Genomic DNA, 20,677 nt, shown 5'->3' with positions numbered 1-20,677 from the left:
CCTGTAGAGAGCAATTCCAAACACAATGAGTAGATGCCTGCTGGCTCTAATCAATAGGTTGTACCTCTTGTCCTTTCCCTATATTTGACCACACACTATTCTGTTGTCCATGGCCTCAGGCAAATCAAATTGGTCCTTTCTTCCCACCCCTCCCAAAAGGCCAAAATAGTTCAATGGCTGAATTTTAAATAAGATTTATAACTGCCTTCAATAATCCTTTGAAGTTTTCTTACTAGAATGAAACATGAGTTTTAGGAGAGTTTTCTGATTTAGTTGAAGGTGGGGGGGAGTAACAAGCAATAGTCACAGCATTTTTAAACAGTATAACAATTCAGTGAAGATTATACATCAACTGATGTTGCCCTAAGTTTTCTCAGTTTTAAATGATTTTCTTTTTAATTGCTAGGGAACAGGTTTAGACACAGGAAATAAAATACAGGCCAGTCCATTATTTACATGTTCTTCATCTTGGCCATGAGGTCTTCCAAGCTTTCACCAGAATCTTCCACTGTTACTTCACGTACAGAATCTTCTTGCTATCCATAAATGAGGGAAACATGGTGAAAAAATAACCAGTTAAATAAAGTTCTTAATGCTTAGGAACATATAATCAGTAAGCCTTAACCATGTTCAACAAGTTTACAAAGTACAATTTCTTTAATAAATATGCCTTCTAATTTTTAGGATAGACAAGCAGTAATTTCAATGTTCTTGATATCTCTACAGAAGTGGTATTTTTAAATGATATTGTGGCTAAAACTTATCAATATACCAAAAAAATGGTATTGTCATTTAATCAAAATCTATTTCACTTGATCCACAAATGAGTGAGCAAAACGATTTTACATCTATGTTTTCAAACAGTTTAAACTGTGCTGTGCCTGTATTTCCATATTAACACTGAATAACTCTCTCTTTCACAAATCTTAATGCCTATAATGTAAAACACCTAAAATAGGAAATACTGCATTGGCATTATAAAATAGGTTGAAGATGAAAGAAAATAAATAGTAATTTTCTCTTATATTTACTTATGGTAAACAGATTTTAGATGTACCTTTTGCGGAACTGTATATGCCACTGTAATTCCTTCAGGTAAGTCAGGAATTGGACCTGAAGAATTTTTCAGTTCCTCTTCTGAAACCTCAGATACCAACTCAATACCTGTAAGGTTAAACTTGATCTTAAAACAGTTTTTAAGGAACTTAATGAGCAATAATCATTCAAAACTTGTATATCGGGCTTCCCTGGTGGCACAGTCGTTGGGAGTCCACCTGCCGATGCAGGGGACATGGGTTAGTGCCCCGGTGTGGGAGGATCCCATGTGCCGCGGAGTGGCTGGGCCCGTGAGACATGGCCGCTGAGCCTGCGCATCCGGAGCCTGTGCTCCACATCGGGAGAGGCCACAACAGTGAGAGGCCCGCACACCGCAAAAAAAAAAAAAAAAAAAACTTGTATATCTTAATTATAATCAGTTTCCCTCCCATAAAAGATTGTTTTATGCTGCCATTTCAATTTATGAAACAATTCTTACCCCACTCATTGTCGTCATGTATTATTTCTTCCTCTTCTTGAACAACCTCCTGTGTGGGCAGTGCTGCTACCTTTTTCTGTAGAAATCAAACAGTATCAGTGTTTTTACTCATTTTCAGTTCTCTGAAACATCAGTCAGAATTGATCAGAACCAAGAATTCAGATAGGCTTTTTTCTAAGGAAGACATACAGATAGTTAACAGACACATATCACTAATCATCAGGGAAATGCAAATCAAAACCAAAATGAGGTAACACCTGTCAGAATGACTATTATCAAAAAGACAACAAATAACAAGTGTTGGTGAGGATATGGAGAAAAGGGAAACCTTGTGCACTGTTACTGGGATTGTAAATTGTTGCAGCTGCTAAACAGTATGGAGGTGCTTCAAAATATTAAAAATACAACTACCATATGATCCAGCAATTTCACTTCTGGGCATTTTTTTTTAAGAAAACAAAAACACTAACTCAAAAGATATATGCAGGCTTCCCTGGTGGCGCAGTGGTTGAGAGTCCCCCTGCCGATGCGGGGGACACGGGTTCTTGCCCTGGTCTGGGAAGATCCCACATGCCGCAGAGCAGCTAGGCCCGTGAGCCATGGCCACTGAGCCTGCGCATCCGGAGCCCCGCATACCACAAAAAACAAAAAAACAAAACAAAACAAAACAAAAAAAAGATATATGCACTCCAATGTTCACTGCAGCACTATTTACAACAGCCAAGACATGGAAGCAACCTAAATGTCCATCAACAGATAAATGGATAAAGAAAATGTGGTACATATATACAATGGAATATTGTTCAGCCATAAAAAAGAATCTTTACTATTTGTGACAACATGGATGGAACTAGAAGTATTATGCTAAATGAAATAAGTCAGACAAATACCATATAATCTCACTTAAATGTGGGATCTAAAAACAAAACAAAATGAAAAGAGACTCACAGATACAGAAAATAAATGATGTTGCCATAGGGGAGGTGGGGAGTGAAACAGGTGAAGGGGATAAAGAGGTATAAACCTATAATTATATAATAAATAAGTCATGGATAAAATTTACAGCATAAGGAATATGGTCAATAATATTGTAATAACTTTGTATGGGGACTGATGATAACTGGACTTATCATGGTGCTTATTTCATAATATATGCAAATGTCAAATCACTATGTGGTACACCTGAAACTAACATAATATTGTATCAATACATCAAGTATATTTTAGTTTAAAAAAATTAAAATTAAAAAAAAATTTTTTTAATGAATTCAGACAGTTTTATCTTACCAAAAACAAGAAAGGACTTTGAACAGAATTTTCATGTTAAAGTATGGTGAATAAATTAAACCTTTAAAAATCCAGAATCCATTTACCTTGTATTCCAAATCTAAATAATTTTTTCTTCTTTTTTAAGTTATTGTCCTATGCAATATGATCTCTCATGCATTGTGACACATTGACATATACCTTATATTCTTCCTGTTGCTTCCTACAATTTCTGTCATCACACTGAGGATTTGGCTTCATGGACATAGTAGGGAAAAAATCCTGCATTGCATTGTATCCAAGGTAAAAACTAACAGTACCAAAATTTAACAGAAACCTAGAAAAACAAATCAAAGTAGACTTAACTAAAGAAATAAAACCATAAAAGTATTAGAAAAAAAGTAACTGACTTTTTAAAAAATGACTTTAAAGAAGGTAATGATTTTTGTAACAAGCAACCCAGCAAACAAATTTCTTATCTTGTTTACAGGGCCTGGCTTATAGTAGATTTTTTTGAATGAATGCAGTGAAGAAAGGCTACTCCATTTCATCAACCATAGAATGCACTATTATTTTTTGAACATGTAATAAAGATAAAATGCTGCCAATTAAACTATGACATGTCAACAACTTTAAGAAGCATATTAATTTCACAGAAGTTGTGTGGCAGAAGTATATCTTAAAAATCTCTGAGATATGGTACTAAATCTAATTTTTTAAAGTTTTTTATATATAACTTGCTGCAAAGTTTACAATCTTAAATTTGTATTAAATCTCAATAAAATGTTACAAAAGTATTCACCCATGTAATATTCACTACCAGATCAAAATATAGTTGGCACTCAGTATCTATGGGAGATTGGTTCCAGAACACCCCCCCACCCACAGGATACCAAAATTAAGCCCCTTATATAAAGTGGTATAGTATTTGCATATAAACTGTGCACATCCTCCCATATATTTTAAATAATCTCTAGATTACTTATAATACCTAATACAATGTAAATGCTATGTAAATAGTTGTAAATACAATGCAGATGCTATATAAATAGTTGGAAGCTTGTGGCAAATTCAAGTTTTGCTTTTGGAACTTTCCGGAATTTTTTTTTTAAATATTTTCGATCCACAGTTGGTTGAATCCACAAATGCAGAACCCAAGGAAATGGTGGGCAGACTGTATAGTGCATTTCCAGTATGCCATAAAGCTCCCTGTGCTCCCTTCCAGTCAAATCTGATTCCTTTTAGAAGCTTATAGAAAAGCTGAAAAATCATGTACAAAAGATAAACAACAAAAGGAAAAAATCTGCGAATGCATGTTCTTAATATACAACAAGGAAAGACAAACTGAGCAAAGGATGTGAGAAGACAATTCACAGAAAAATATAAGTGCTCAACCCTTTTCACAACTGGAAATTAAAATGAGATACCCATTTTTCACCTATCAAATTGACAAGGATAAAAGAGTTTGATGACTCTAACACCACATACAAAACTAAACTCAAAATGGATTAAAGACCTAAATGTAAAACTGGATACTATAAAACTCCTAGAGAAAAACATAAGCAGAACACTCTTTGACATAAATCACAGAAATATTTTTTTGGATCTGTCTCCTAGAGTGATGGAAATAAAAACAAAAATAAACAAATGGGACCTAATTAAACTTAAAAGCTTTTGCACAGTGAAGGAAACCATAAAAAAAATTAAAAAACAACCTACGGACTGGGAGAAAATATTTGCAAACAATGCTACCAACAAGGGATTAATTTCCAAATATACAAACAGCTCATATAGCTCAATATCAAAAAAACAAACAACCCAATCAAAAAATGGGCAGAAGACCTAAACAGACATTTCTCCAGAGAAGACATGCAGATGGCCAATAGGCACATGAAAAAATGCTCAACATCATTAATCATTAGAGAAATGCAAATCAAAACCACAATAAGGTATCACGTCACACTGGTCAGAATGGCCTTCATCAAAAAGTCTACAAATAATAAATGCTGGAGAGGGTATGGAGAAAAAGGACCCCTCCTACGCTGTTGGTGAGAATGTATATTGGTGCAGCCACTATGCAGAATAGAAGTTCTTTAAAAAACTAAAAACAGAGTTATCATATGATGCAGCAATCCCACTCCTGGGCATCTATCCAGAGAAAACTCTAATTCAAAAAGATACATGCACCCCAATGTTCACAGCAGCACTATTTACAATAGCCAAGACATGGAAGCAACCTTGTCCATCAACAGATGAATGGATAAAGATGTGGTATATATATATACAATGGAATATTACTCAGCCATAAAAAAGAATGAAATAATGCCATTTGCAGCAACATGGATGGACCTAGAGATTATCAGACTAAGTGAAGTAAGTCAGACAGAGAAAGACAAATATCATATGATATCACTTATATGTGGAATCTAAAAAATTGATACAAATGAACTTATTTACAAAACATAAACAGACTCAGACATAGAAAACAAAGGGGATAGTGGGAGGGGGGCAAGGAGGGAGGAGGATAAGTTAGGAGTTTGGGATATACACACTACTGTATATAAAATAGGTTAACAACAAGGACCTAATGTATAGCACAGGGAGCTATACTCAGTATCTTGTAATAACCTATAATGGAAAAGAATCTGAAAAAGAATATATATCACTTTGCTGTACACCTGAAACTAACACAACACTGTAAATTAACTATACTTCAAAAAAAAAGTTTGATGATACCCATTGTTACCAAAGATGTGGACAAACCAGGTACTCCCACACTGTCATGGAAATGTACCATCCTTTTGAAGGAGAAGTTTAGTAATATCTGTCAAAGTAAGTATTGCATAAACTTAGAAATTCAATTCCACTTCTAAAAATTCACACTGTACAAAAATCTACTCTACAAAGATATATGCAAGATGCTTTTTGCAGCACCGTTAATAATAGCAAAAGAATCTGTAAGTAGCCTAAATGTCCATCAATAGAGGGTTGGCTAGATATGACACATTGGTAAGAGAATACTTTGTAGCCATGATTTTCTTTTCCCCTTCTTCATAACATACTGTAAAATGTTGTGTTTAGATTAAGACCTACTGAAATTTGACAGGCTATTTGTCTCATCTGAAACAGCCCCAGACAGTTGCCTTGAGAGTTCTTATGTATTCTGGTATTTCTTTGCTGATGGCTGATAAATGATATTAGAGTGCCTCCCTGTAACATGTTGCAATTTGTTTTTTTTTTTTTTTTTTTTTTTTTTTTTGCGGTACGCGGGCCTCTCACCGCCACGGCCTCTCCCGTTGCGGAGCACAGGCTCTGGACACGCAGGCCCAGCGGCCACGGCCCACGGGCCCAGCTGCTCCGCGGTACGTAGGATCCTCCCAGACCGGGGCACGAACCCGTGTCCCCTGCATCGGCAGGCGGACCCTCAACCACTGCGCCACCAGGGAAGCCCTGAAATTTGTTCTTATTATATTGGATGCTTAAGAAACATAACTAAGCTTATTAACATTGTAAAGTGAGGGGAAAAAATGGCCTGAGTTAAGGCACAACTAAAGCAGTTCTGCTTTTCATAAAGTATGAGTTGGTTCAAAAACTCTATGACAGGGCTTCCCTGGTGGCGCAGTGGTTGAGAGTCCGCCTGCTGATGCAGGGGACACGGGTTCGTGCCCTGGTCCGGGAAGATCCCACGTGCCGCAGAGCAGCTGGGCCCGTGAGCCATGGCCACTGAGCCTGTGCGTCCAGAGCCTGTGCTTCGCAACAGGAGAGGCCACAACAGTGAGAGGCCCGTGTACCGCAAAAAAACAAAACAAAACAAAACAAAATCTCTATGACATTAATTTTAGCTTTAAAGAAACGTTTGTCTTTATTAGTTATAGTTTAGATGGTACAGTTGCTGGGTATCTGTTTACGGATAGCAGAGATATAACCCTAGTTAATGTTTAATCACATTCATATTATTTTTAGAAATGTTAAACCAAGATAGTGGAAGCAAGTGTATTTATGGGTCTTCACCCTTTGGCCAGATGTGCAGAAATTTAAATCATTTGGTTAATGCTTCATAAATAAATATACAAGTACCACTGAACAAGAACTATGCCAAATGGAGAGTAACACAAATATATGTGTGTTGATATATATAATATTAATTAATATATATTTAAATTAAATATATTTATATATAAAAGTATACACATATTATACATAAAATTTTTTAATATGTGTATTTAAAACTAAATTAAAAGAACAAATTAAATACTTAGCTAGTCATTCCAATATTTGAAATGTTTGTCAAAAGCAAACAAGACTATTCAGAAAAATTATCCTTCACTCACTTTAACACATTTTGTACCAAGATCCCAGCAACCACGCCCATAGTAGTAGGAAGACTGGCTGCACAAACACCTTCTCGTTTCAGAGTCTTCTCATCAATATTTGCAGCAACTACAAGCGGTGGAGCACACTACATGAAAAAGAATAAAAGAAAATATATTTCAAAAGAAAGGGAAAAAAGTATAAGTTATTCCAAATAATATTCCATCAAATTCATTCAAAGTTTGGTCTTTTCTTCGAATTGTAAACATTTTCAATGCCCCTAGGAACTCCAGTACTTAACAGTGAAAAATAATAACCCAAAATGAATCACGCATACCGCAAAACAAGCAGATTCTCCAGGAATTATGAGCTGTATATGCCCTGAAACTGCATTTTCACTGACCCCAGACTCCATCCATGTTTGTCCAAGCTCATTACAAGCCTTAATAGAAATAGGTTGAAAACACAAGAAAGAACATAAAAAAGCAAGAAGTAATTTACCATAAGTTCTTTTCATGAAAAACTGGAGTTTAACTAAATGAATTACAAAGAGTTTTTAAAAATTAATTTTCAGAAACAAAGAAGAAAGTTGTAAATAATGGAATTCCTTAGCAATCGCCACTCTCCTTAAAAAAGAAACTGATAGCATTCAGGTAAGCAGTCAATATAAATATCTAATTAAATTGAACCATAGTTTATTGGATTTCTTATTAGATTAATGTAAAACTTCATTTTTCTAAAATAATTTCAGCAACAAAAAAATGCAAAATGTCATTTGCAAAGTTGAAAACACAGTAATTCAAAAGAAAAAGAATTCAGTTTTAGTTTTGAGAAATCATGTGTGTAGGCAATTTATACACATTTATACATTTACTTAAAATAAATCAACAAAAGTAAAAACCAATGCCGACCAAGAATAAGACAGTATTGTAAGATATTCATTCATTTTAAAAATTGTACATCAGAATTATCTGCTGTTTTAGTTTGCTCTATTGGCATAAGAGAGAGTAGGATACTGAAATATATGCCACACCAACAAGGGTAGATAGGTCACATTAGAATAAATTTCAAAAACAGGATGAGAGAACATTAAAAACAAACAAAACACATTATCAAAGGGTTTAAATGCAGAACTATTTTCAGAATGCGGAATATATACTGACAAAATATACAGGAAAATAGATAAATCCATGAATATAACACATTATACAATAGGAATACTCACTGTATTTATTGTCATTCGAGCTTCAAAATTGTCCACACAGCTAAGAACTAGGTCAACAGGTTTTCCTTCTTCTAATCCACCATTACTAGGCAAAGAAAATAAATTTTATTTGAAAAAAATCAGGACACAAAATACACTCTAATTAGACTTTATTTGTTCAGTCAATACATTTAGTCTTTCAGTAAATGTTTGAGTATAATTATAACATAGCATTTAATATTAAAGACCCAGTATACATTGAGTATTCACTATTACGAACATAATATCAATGATATTACAGTATTTCTTATACAAGATGTAAAAGGGTGCAAAAAATATAAAATCTGTTCACAAAAGTTACCATTTCCCTATCAGCTTTCACAGACTTTTACTCATGTTTCACTACAAATGTAAATGTAATAAAGTTAACTGAATACAATCGAATATTTCAATGGTGTTAGTCTGCAGAAAACCACTTTCAGATAGAAGTATAATCTATAACAGAACTCATAATTGAGTCCCCTTGTTATATCATAATAACAGGTTTTTTTAGATGTGTTTTTATTTTGTTGTTACTATAGTTTTTGGACAATATATGTTTTTTACTGAGCTCCCAATACATAAAAATTACACAAAAAATTTTAAAACTATTTTAAAAACAAAATATATACCAACTCAGTGAATTAATTAATCATTGACAGATTTTCTAATAATACTTAAAATGAGCTGGACATTGTGCAAAATATTCATAAATAAAATTTTACCTTATTCTATTCATGAAATGTTCAAAATTTTCTACTGTGGTTATATTGTAGTTGTGTACTTCAAAAAGAACATCAGGATTAATGTTCCTAAGAGGGAAAAACGGAATGATTATAAAAACTACTAGTAAAACAGTAAGAGAAAGCAAGATAAAGAACTAAAAGAGCTAAAAATCATTTAACAGATGTTAGAGAAATGGCATTCAAGCCACTCAAAGAAAATCCAAAGTCCTCTTCTACCTCTTTTGTCCCACTTCAAGGACCAGGTTCAAAATACATAGACTGTCAGAAGGATTACAAAAATATTCCCACAATCTATGTGGCTGGGAATTAAACCTTTATTAACTCTGTTAGCTACAGTTCAGCCTGACAGAAGAGCTTCTTTGTTTCTTATCCAATTCAGTGCAAATATGTTTAGGACCACAAAGAAATGTCCTAGAGTAAGGGTTGGCAAAGTCTGGCTCTTGGGCCAAATCTGACTACCACCCTGCCACCTTTTTTTTTTTGTAAGTTCTGCAAGCTAAGAAGAGTTTCTACATTTTTAAATGGTTGCAAGAAAACAAAAAAGTCAAAAGAAGAACAATATTTCATGATGTGAAATTTTATATGAAATTTAAATTTCAGAGTCCATAAATAAAGTTTTTACTGGAGCAGTCATGCTCATTCACTTTTATTGATATATTGCCTACAGCTACTACAACTGCATAGTTGAGCAGTTTTGACAGAAACCATATGGCTCTCAAAGCATAAAATATTTACTCTCAAAAAAGAGGCTGCCAACCCAGATCAAAGAGGTAAGAAAATTCTTTTTGTATAAGTGAAACCTGCATTTTTATAAAGGAGAATACAGGTGCATTTATATGTTAGTTTAACTCATACTAAATACACACAGGAAGATTTCACCAATTTCACTGCCTTCAACTGGTATTCCATTTACCTCAAAGTATGTTCTGCTGCTTGAACTTTACTTAATCCTGCTTGATGAGGCTGGAAGAAAAGTCTATTCATATTGGCCAGTTCCACCTTGTCATAGTCAAAGAGTAGCAACTAAAATGAAAATAGTGGTATTCTGATGAAAAACGTACCAAAAAACAAACTAAAAATAACAAACTAGTCAGCTTTCCACCTGATGGGTTTAACTGTTTGACAGTAATAATACTAATTCTGAAATACTAGGTGCCATATATTAACTCATTTAGTGACCATACAATATATAGGTACTCTTATCCTCGTTTTAGAAATAAGACAACTAGGGTACATGCCCAAAAGCCACTCAGCTAATATGTAGTAAAAATGGGATTCAAATTCAGGCATTCTCAATCCAGCATCTGTACCCTAAACACAACACTGTACTGCCTCTCTAAATGATTAGCTCAAAAATTAATGTTCATTCCATTTCATTGTAATTTTTACAAACTGCGCCAAAATCCTACTTCATTCCAATGTTTGGCTAAAAACCAAGAACCCATTAGATAAATGAAATTTTTAAATAAGATAAAAACAAATGCTGTAACTTAAAACCATAGTATAACACAATTCCTTTCATGAATAAGGCACTATATATACTCATGCCACGGCTAAAACATTATTCCAAACAGAATTATTAACCAATCAGTTAATTGTTGTTTCCTGCTATATATTTAGGCATGACAGCATTTGTCAAACACACTCACACAACTTTAAAATGGCCGAAAGGTCCATTTCTTATCAATAAGAACAGGTTGAACCCAAGTATATCCACAGTCCCTTTTTTTTTAATTATCTAAAATTAAATTTTTATTGGATGAGACTAAGAGTAGATTAGACATTGCAGGGGAAAAAGAGGATCAATGAACTTGAAAGCAGAGCAATGCAATTTATCTACAGTGATGGAAAAAAGAACCAAAAAAAACAAGAAACAAAAAACTGAGCCTCTAGACCTATGGAATAATTCAAAGCAGTGTAAAAATGATATACAGTTCCCGAAGTTCCTTCTTTATCTAAAATTCTGTGACTTTGTAATATAATTCTCAGCACCCTAAATCTAAAAATAAAAACAAAAATGGGATTTTCTTCTCAATACAGAAACTAAAAAATGTTTACCCAGCCCATAAAAACAACACATAGGTAACTCTCAGTATTTTGCTAGAAAAGATATCACTTATACTCTCTATGAAACTTTCTAACCCTACCTAGAGTCTCCAAAATTTGGTTTACTTAATCTCAAGTCAACAATATTTATTAGGTCAGGCCAAGTTTTAAATTTGAGTTTCGGCCTCATAGCTGGTTTATGAGTAAGTTGTAGGAAATCCTATATTTGGGGACAGGAGGTGTGAGTAGTAACCATGTCACTAATTAGATCTGCTTCTGGGTAAGTCACTTTCACTGTTTAGGACTGTATTCTCATCTGTAAAATAAGGCAGTTGATCTAGATCTGGTGATTCAGTGTGCCCCAGGAATACCAGAACTTTCAGGGATAAGAAGTGGGCTCTGGATCTCCAATCCTCCACTTCCCTACTCAACCCCATGAAACAGCTTCTTGTTTCTCTGTTTTACATATTGAATAAAGAGTTCTGAAACTTACCTATGTAGATCCTTAGCTTACAAACTTGAGTTTACACTGGAACCACTGTATTTAAAAAATACAAATGTGTAGGTCTCAACCCCAGAGGTTCTGATTAACCTATTATGTGGTACAGTCCGAACCTAAGAATTTTTTTAAACATACAAGGTGATTCTAATTACAGAAATATTTGCTAACTGTTCTAGACCCTTGCTACTCAAAATGGGGCCTGGGATAACCCCGTCAGCATCACCTGAAGCTTGTTAGAAATACTGGAGTACTTCCACAACTTTAATATGCCTACAAATCACCTCGAGTTCTTGTTAAAATATAGATTCTGATTCAGCATGTCTTGGGTGGGGCCTAGGAATCTTCATTTATAACAAGCTCCCAGGTGATGCTGTTCTTAAAGCATGGTCCCCAGAACAACATCATCAGAACCACCTGGGAACTTGTTAGAAATGCACATTCTTAGGTCCACCTGAAACCTATAGAATCAAAACCACTGGGGTAGAGTCCGGCAATCTGTTTTAATAAGCCTTCCAAGTGATTCTAGTGCACACTCAAACCTGCGACCAGCAAATCTCCATGATCTCTACCACCCTTGATCAGTCAGCCAAGGCATATATGTCAGGTATAAGCAATTATTGGCTAGCTTTTATAAACTTCTTGAAAGGCTTTAAAATGTTAAACATTTTTAGTATTTTGGTGTTGTCTTTTCTATATTGATAAATAAGTGCCAACTTTGAAACCACTTCCTTTTAAGAATTTGGGGCATGGAGTGGACCAACATATTAAAAAGCATTGATAAAGCAAACATTTTTCCACAAAGTTTAGCAAAATGATATACAATTGTGGAAAACTTATGTATTCAACCACTATCTATCTAACATCATGGACTCTGGCCTTACAAATCTAAGATTGGTAGGCTGATTCCTGGTACAAAGTTAACTTCTCCTTCCTACCCAATCAAATCAATTTTAGAAAATAGTATGGGACTTCCCTGGCAGTCCAGTGGTTAGGACTCAGCACTTTCACTGCCATGGCCCTGGGTGTTCAATCCCTGGTCGGGGAACTAAGATCCTGCAAGCCACACAGTACAGCCAAAAAAAAAAATTTTAGAAAAAAGTAAAAAAAAAAAAAAAAAAAAGAAATGTATGGGCTAAAAAAAATCTGGAGCATTCACCATTTCAAATTCAAGAGTAAGAAAGGTACATGCTTTCTAGTTTGTCTTGTATAAAAACTGTGTTTAAAAATTTTTTTTTGGATGTTTCAGTGTTTCACTACACACTTTATCAATTTAACAGCCTTCTTCCTAAACTTGTATGTCTAAAACACTTAAATCCCAACAGAAAAGTTCCTGAACAAAATCAGATAGTCCTTGTTTAATTAGTAATAATATTAGCTTCCTTTTGGGTGGGTTTATGTCTTAACCCCACCCACTGGGGTAGAAAAAACAACCTGAATAAATACACCACAAATCACGGACCTAGATTCTGTCATACAGAGTGAAGTAAGAAAGAGAAAAACAAATATCGTATATTAACACATATATGTGGCATCTAGAAAAATGGTACAGATAAACCTATTTGCAGGGCAGGAATAGAGACACAGACATAGAGAACAGACATGCGGACGCCGCAGGGGGGGTTAGGGAGGTGGGATGAATAGGGAGATTGGGATTGATCTATATACACTACCATGTGGAAAACTGCTAGTAGGAACCTGCTGTATAGCACTGGGAGCTCAGCTTGGTGCTCTGTGGTGATCTAGATGGGTGGGATGCGGGGGGATGGGGGGGAAGGGGGTGGGAGGGAGGTGCAAGAGGGAGGGGATATATGTATACATATACTGATTCACTTCGATGACACCAGAAACTAAAACAACATTGTAAAGCAACTATACCCCAATTTAAAAAACAAAAAAACCCGGGATAGAAAAAAATTAAATAAATAAATACACCACAAATCAATAAGCCATCAGTAAGAAGAAAAGAAATTCTAATTTGTACCTGATTTACTCCAGAAGTGATTGGGTTCCCTAAATGATAGACAAAGAGAGATGTTTTTACCTTACCAATGCCACATCTTGTCAGCATTTCAGCAGTCACACTGCCAACTCCACCAACACCTACTATTGCTACAGCAAAGGTACGGATTTTCTGTAAAATGCAAAATTATATATGTATTGGTTAATATTCTTCATCGGGGCTTCCCTGGTGGCACAGTGGTTAAGAATCTGCCTGCCAACGCAGGGAACACGGGTTCGAGCCCTGGTCCGGGAAGATCCCACATGCCGTGGAGCAACTAAGCCCATGCGCCACAACTACTGAGCCTGCGCTCTAGAGCCTACGAGCCACAACTACTGAAGCCCGCACACCTAGAGCCCGTGCTCTGCAACAAGAGAAGCCACCGCAGTGAGAAGCCTGCACACCGCAACAAAGAGTAGCCCCAGCTCGCCGCAACTAGAGAAAGCCTGCGCGCAGCAACAAAGACCCAATGCAGCCAAAAATAAATAAATAAATAATAATGCTTCATCGGAAATGTCATCGAAAGTTATTTTCATTTACTGAAATCATCTTCAAAAACTTGGAAGGGTTTATCTTACCTCATAGTCACTTACAATTCCCATTCGTTTCAATGCCATCAGGCGGCTTAAAACAAAGGAAAGAAATATTTTAAGGCTTACAATCTTTTAATTAATAGTGATATAGGTAAACATACATCATCACAGAAAATAAACTGTGAGAGAAGAAACAGTGAGTGTGAGAGAGAGAGAAATCTTACAGCTAATTTTTACCAGATGAAACTAAATTACTTCAGCACTGATGCCTGAATACCCTCCCTCCAAGATGTAGCCTGTGCAACAAGATTTTTTAAAAGTTCCTCATACATTCTAATGTGCAGTCAAGATTGAGACCTATTGACTCAAATGTTGTTTCCAGAGAATGGGTCAAAGTGAAATTTCAACATTTTCCCATGCTTATTAGTATATGTAAATATTTAATGTTTAACTCAAATTTAATGTTTAATGTTTAACATCAGAATAATCTCATGGCTGGAATTCTATTCACTTGTTGCCTCTGCCCACAATGGATAATGTCTACTTTCAGTAAGCACCTCTTATACCAAGGACTCTAAGAGGTATTTACCTAGTTACTGCTAGTCTGTTATCTTCAGTATTTTAGGTTTTTTTTTAAAATACATATACTTTAAAACTATACACATATACATACAATCCCCATTAGTTTACACTTTAAGAATCAAATAGTTCTATTAGGCTTGTTAGGAAACTCAGCAGTGTTCTGGCCTGCACCCCCCATTTTCCTCTCCTCACTCATTTTTAACTCTGTTACCAGGATATCTCTAAGTAACATGCTAACACTGTTATTTCTTGATTTTCAGGTTTAGGTACTATCTGAAGATTTTACTCTTTATCATTAAACACAAATATTTCCCATCTCACCAGCCTCTTGATATTGTTATATGGTCATTTTGGTTAGATGTTAATACTGTTCACAACTGGACAATGTAGTATATTAGAATTTACCCTTTCCTGTATGATCCCCACCCTTGAAGTTAATAATTGTGTTTGTTCTTATGTTTACTTTTCTATGTATTTTCACAAATTCAACCCCAGTTGTCTAAAATTCCTCTAGATACAGTCATATACATGAGGTGTTCTAGCAATTTCTTCTTAAAGATATACTAGAATCTTCTGACATGTCCCCATGTGCACATTTACTGCACATACAGCTCCCATCCTGCATTCTCCCTTCATCATATTACAAATTCTCTTCAATTCTTCATCCTGTATTAATCTCCTGCTTCTGGTACCTTAGAGCTCAATGGTTCTAAAGTGTGGCCTATGGATCAGTGGCCTATGGAATTTGCTAGAAATATCATTTCTTGAGTCCCCACCCTATAATCACCAAGCGAATCAAACTTTGGATGTGGGGCCTAAACAATCTGTGTTTGAACAAGCTCCCCAAGTAATTGTGATGCACACTAAAGTTTGAGAGCCTCTGCTGTAGATTATTTCTTAATTTATTCTCTTGCTATGGTTGGAAGAACATCTTCTCATAGCTTTGTAAAGGGTGCAAGGAAGGTAAATTTTGAGAACATGTATGTCTGAAAATGTTATTTACCAAACGTCTTAAAAATGTTTTACCAAATTCTATTTTTAGAAATGTATTATAAAAATGACAAATTGAAGGGTACATAATCGTCGAAAGCTACACCTACACACACACACACACACACACACACACACACACACACAGTTGACAGTTTAACTTGGTATAGAATTTTATGTTAGAAACATTTTCCTTCAAAATTTCTAAGGTGCCTTCTAGCTTCTGAAATCTCATGATGTCCCTTAGAGTGAATCTATTCTCATCAATTGTGCTGAGTACTTGTTGGACTCTTTCAAATAGGAAACATGTTTTTTCAGTTCTGGGAAATTTCCTTGAATAATGTGATGATGTCCTTGTTTGGTTGGTTTGTTTTTCCTGGACTTTCTGAAACTTCTATTATTTGGAAGTCGGACCTCTTGGACTAGTCCTCTATTCTTAATTTCTTTCTCCTATTGTCCACCATTTTAGTTTTCTGCTCTGTTCTCTGGATTTCTTTCAACATTATTTTCCAAATCTTCTATTGAGATTTTCACTTTTGTTATCATTCTCCATTTGCAAGAATTCTTTTCAATTATCTGAATGATTTCTTTTTGTAGTAACTTGTCCTGTTTCATTTATATAACATCTTTCCTTTCTGAAGATACTAATAATAATATTTGGGTTGTGTTCCCCTTACATAGTCTATTCAAATAACTAATTTTATTTTCCTTCTTTCACATTAGGAGCTTCTCTCATCCTTTATTCTGCTCATATTTAAGAGCCAGACACTAATAAAGGCAAGGATGTGGGCATTGCTTGTTTGACTTTGGGCTTCACTGTAGGGTGATCAGTTGAGAAACCCACAATGTCAGTGTCTTTCAGTCTCTCTTCTTGGTGCTCTCAGATTCCCCAGAGAAGAATCTTTCAATTTCCAGCCTGAAAAGTCTTTATGCCTGTAAGTTTGGGGGTGTTAAATGGAAGAACAAGGTTGGGAGTCCTAGCATTCAGTATGTAAACATTTAGTTAATCCCCTTTCTTCAGGTATGAAGGCTTGCTTTAATTATTAATATAAATCCTCTATTTTACTCTCCAATGAGTAAATCTCTAGTCTTCTCTCCTGATAGAGAAGAGGCATTTGCCCAGCTCCCCAAAGTGAAGTAGTGAACCTGGGTTGTTTCTTCAACAGATTTTCAGCCATATCTTTCTTAGCCCTACCTTAAGCCCTTCTAGAAATACTATGCCTATTCTTGAGCTTTTGGGGAATTCTGTGGTATAAACTGGGTTGCAGCCTTTAGAGTCAATTTCTTTGGATCCTTTAAATCAGTTATCAGTCATCCATCCCTTTTCTAGATTCTAAAACTGTCTAACTATAATCTTTTAAGTACAGGGACTCACCCATCCCCCAATTACTTATAGAAACCCTCTTTTTTCAGTGGGGGTTTATTCCTTTTTAAAAACTCCTTTACTTTCATTTTAGTGGGATTGGGTAGACAGTGATAATATATGCCTGTGATCAATCTGCCATCTTTACCTTGATGCTCTCTTTAATCTTTATATATAATGCTGAGAAGAATGCAACCTCCTTTTATGAATGGGGGAAAAGATTCAGGTTAATTAACTTGCCCAAGATTAGCTAAATGGCAAACAATTATTCAGAGCTGGGTTTTTGAGCCAGTATTTAAAACCAGGTTTTCTAATTTCAAAGCCTCTCCTCACCTCTTCATTTAGTCAACATGCTTCTAATTATATTACATACCACACAATTTTACAGTTACTTGTGTTGATCATTATTCTACAACCAGTGAATCTCCCAAACCAAAGCAAAAGGTCTTTGAGGGTCAGGGGCTTTATATTTCTAGTGTATCACTTGATGCAATTAAAATGATGTAAGAAACCTACAAATCCCTCTCCTATATTTTTTCTGATAACCATGTATCAATACTTTATCATATTTCTTACCATTCATATTGCAATCCCATGTTTACTTTTTTTTTTTTTTTTTTTTTTTTTTGCGGTATGTGGGCCTCTCACTGTTGTGGCCTCTCCCTCTGCGGAGCACAGGCTCCGGACGCGCAGGCTCAGCGGCCATGGCTCACGGGCCCAGCCGCTCCGCGGCATGTGGGATCTTCCCGGACCGGGGCACGAACCCGTGTCCCCTGCATCGGCAGGCGGATTCTCAATCACTGCGCCACCAGGGAAGCCCCCATGTTTACTTTTCTATCTATCTCACACTCATCTGGTAACCTCTGGAGGGAAATGACCATGTCTACTTTGTATTCCCAGTGTCTATGCATAATAATAAGTGGTAGATAACATTATCCAGCTGGAGATGAAAAGGTGCTCACTAAATATTTGCTGAATGAACAACAATTCAAAAACTTAAGGCTGACCTTTATCAAATTTCCATGTACTAGTGCAGAGCTTTGGGTGACAACTGCCATCTCCTAAGTAGCAGTTTTAATAAAGACAAATGGTGCAAATAATATAGAAAATAATAAATGTTTAAATTTGAGTTCTGAATGTTAGGTTTGTGGTCATTACAATGTCAAGGAATTATCTCACATTAAAATGATATCTGAAAGATGATTCTAAGTATATGATCGGACTTCCCTAGTGATGCAGTGGTTAAGAATCCGCCTGCCAATGCAGGGGACATGGGTTCGAGCCCTGGTCTGGGAAGATCCCACATGCCACAGAGCAACTAAGCCCGTGCACCACAACTACTGAGCCTGAGCTCTAGAGCCCGTGAGCCACAACTACTGAGGCCCACGTGCCACAACTACTGAAGCCCACACACCTACAGCTTGTGCTCCACAACAAGAGAAGCCATCACAGCAATAAGAAGCCCATGCACTGCAACGAAGAGTAGTCCCCACTCAACTAGAGAAAGCCCGCGCACAGCAACAAAGACCCAACGCAGCCATAAATAAATAAATTTATTTTAAAAAATAAATATATGATCCACATTCCTTTGCTTTTCTTGGAGGGAATATTTCAAAATTTTCATTTATAAAATTGAAAAATGTTTAAGAATGCCAAATGGAATAGTTCCCACTCATTCTAATTAGAGATGTCAATTCATGCTTATTCAACCTCTAAAAATTTTGGATGGTTAACCCCTCATATCTCAAAACTAAAAGAAAAAAAAAATTTTTTTAACATAGTAAGATAGGGCTTCCCTGGTGGCGCAGTGGTTGAGAGTCTGCCTGCCGATGCAGGGGACACGGGTTCATGCCCCGGTCCAGGAGGATCCCACATGCCACGCAGCAGCCGGGCCCGTGAGCCATGGCCGCTGAGCCTGCGCGTCCGGAGCCTGTGCTCCGCAACGGGAGAGACCACAACAGTGAGAGGCCCGCGTACCGCAAAAAAAAAAAAAAAAAAAGTAGTAATATAAATGAGAGAAAAGCAAGAATCTGGCATGATTTCACTTAATTTGAATTAAAATGAACTCTTTTGTAATTATGGAACAATTATAATTTTGGTCAGGTTTTTCTATTACAAATAAAATTGTAATTAACATCTTTGTGCCTAAATACTGGTCTGCATTTTAGATTGTAAAAAAGAAAAAAAAACATGCACCCTAAGACTTCCACTGAGGCTTTATATGTCATAAATAAAACCCTTCTTTAAAATCCAAACTCTCCTGCTCTTTGAAGAGAAAGAGCAACAATAATATCTTTCCTGTTTCACCTACTCTAAAACTATCCAGTTTTTAGCCACACTACTAAATGGCTTATTTATTTTTACTGGGGAGACAGTTCCATGTGCACTTTGGAGTAAGACAAACCTAATGCCAGTCCAGGCCTTTTTAGCTACTGTTAGCTCTATGACCTGCGGCAGGTCACAGCAGCTCTCTAAGCCTCATTTTTCTCACTTATAAAATGGGGATAAAATAATAGTAGCAATCTCCTAGGGTTGTGGTGAAGAGGGAAAGTGACAGTGCACGCCCGCTGAATTAACAAATCTTAGGAAAAGAAGAAAGGAGAGGAGCAGACAGGCCTGGGGAAGTCCAATGGTTTTAGAGCTAATCCAGCTCTCTCCACCATGCCCCCAATTTAAGAAACACAGAAGACTTTATGAAGCTCCCAAGTTTATGCTTAGCGGGTTTTACATCTGGTGTCTTCTGAAAGTTTTTACTCTCAGTTTTACGCAGAGCGAGGAAGACTAATAGAAGCAGGGGCGGTAGTTAACTGAATACGTGTCCTCAGCAAGCACAGGAGCAGCACCATATGGCTGATTCAGTTGGTTTTTTAAAAAGGAAGAACACGTTTCACCAGTACTAAGATTTGGTCTTGCCCGTTTGGGAACAGGACCCCAGAACAAGAAAAGGGAGTTGCGAGGCCATGTGAGCTGGACAGCAGCGGGGAGCGCCTCACTCCTGACCACCTGAAGACGGTGACCTCGCCCCTCTCCCCGCCCCGACCCACCACGCAGGTCACCTGTAGGGGTTGGAATCCACCACCTCGGGGCTCATCTTTTCGATGCGGGCCCGACCGCCTCCTCCATCGCCGCCCCCCAGGGCCCGGCGACTTCTCTCCTGGGCCAGTTCCCGCTCCAGCTCCTCGACCCGCTGCTGCAGCCGCTCCACAGACTCGGCCATGGCTGGGACCCCGGCCGCCAGCGCTCCCAGCCCCGGCCGTCGACGTCGCCGCCGCCCCACGCTGTTGGCTTGCTGGGCCCGCGAGGGGTATGTGAGGAGGCACCTTGCGGCGGCCTTCCTAGCCCACAACCCTGAGGAAGCCCTCCCAGCGCCTCCCGGACTGACCGTCTCCGCCGCTCCCGCGGGCCTCTCAGCGCGCCGCTTCCGGTGCGTTGCAGTCATCGTTCCCCCTCCAGGAAAAACCAGCCCTTTCAGTTTCCCTCTTCGCCCGGGCCGAAGCAGGGCCCGGGTCATCAGTGTCCAGAGCCGGCGGCCTGCGTTGTTGCCTTTCCAACCGGGCGGCCA

The 20,677-nt window shown here is 37.1% G+C and overlaps 1 protein-coding gene across 1 annotated transcript; it reads right to left on the bottom strand.

Annotated features, from left to right (window-relative positions):
• Positions 1-452: 452 nt before the first annotated feature.
• On the bottom strand, positions 453-20,332 carry UBA5 (ubiquitin like modifier activating enzyme 5). The gene is made up of 12 exons (XM_065876684.1): positions 20,172-20,332; positions 14,226-14,271; positions 13,690-13,779; positions 10,014-10,123; positions 9,080-9,166; positions 8,337-8,421; positions 7,449-7,553; positions 7,132-7,259; positions 3,002-3,137; positions 1,535-1,610; positions 1,058-1,164; positions 453-536 (listed from the first exon to the last, which is right to left on the bottom strand). Exons 1-12 carry the CDS (start codon positions 20,330-20,332, stop codon positions 453-455), a joined length of 1,215 nt encoding a protein of 404 aa, XP_065732756.1.
• Between the last annotated feature and the right edge of the window lie 345 nt (positions 20,333-20,677).

This window comes from Phocoena phocoena, chromosome 4 (assembly GCF_963924675.1).
Source record: "Phocoena phocoena chromosome 4, mPhoPho1.1, whole genome shotgun sequence".
Taxonomy (NCBI): Eukaryota; Metazoa; Chordata; class Mammalia; order Artiodactyla; family Phocoenidae; genus Phocoena; species Phocoena phocoena.
This window is presented reverse-complemented; position numbering and strand designations above follow the sequence as displayed.

Excerpts from the sequence above, each read along its gene's own strand:
- UBA5 (XM_065876684.1), bottom strand. The coding sequence starts at position 20,332 with ATGGCCGAGTCTGTGGAGCGGCTGCAGCAGCGGGTCGAGGAGCTGGAG. Across the intron at positions 14,272-20,171 it reads GTGGATTCCAACCCCTACAG|CCGCCTGATGGCATTGAAAC; the intron begins GTGACCTGCGTG and ends CTTTGTTTTAAG. Across the intron at positions 1,165-1,534 it reads ACATGACGACAATGAGTGGG|GTATTGAGTTGGTATCTGAG; the intron begins GTAAGAATTGTT and ends TTAACCTTACAG.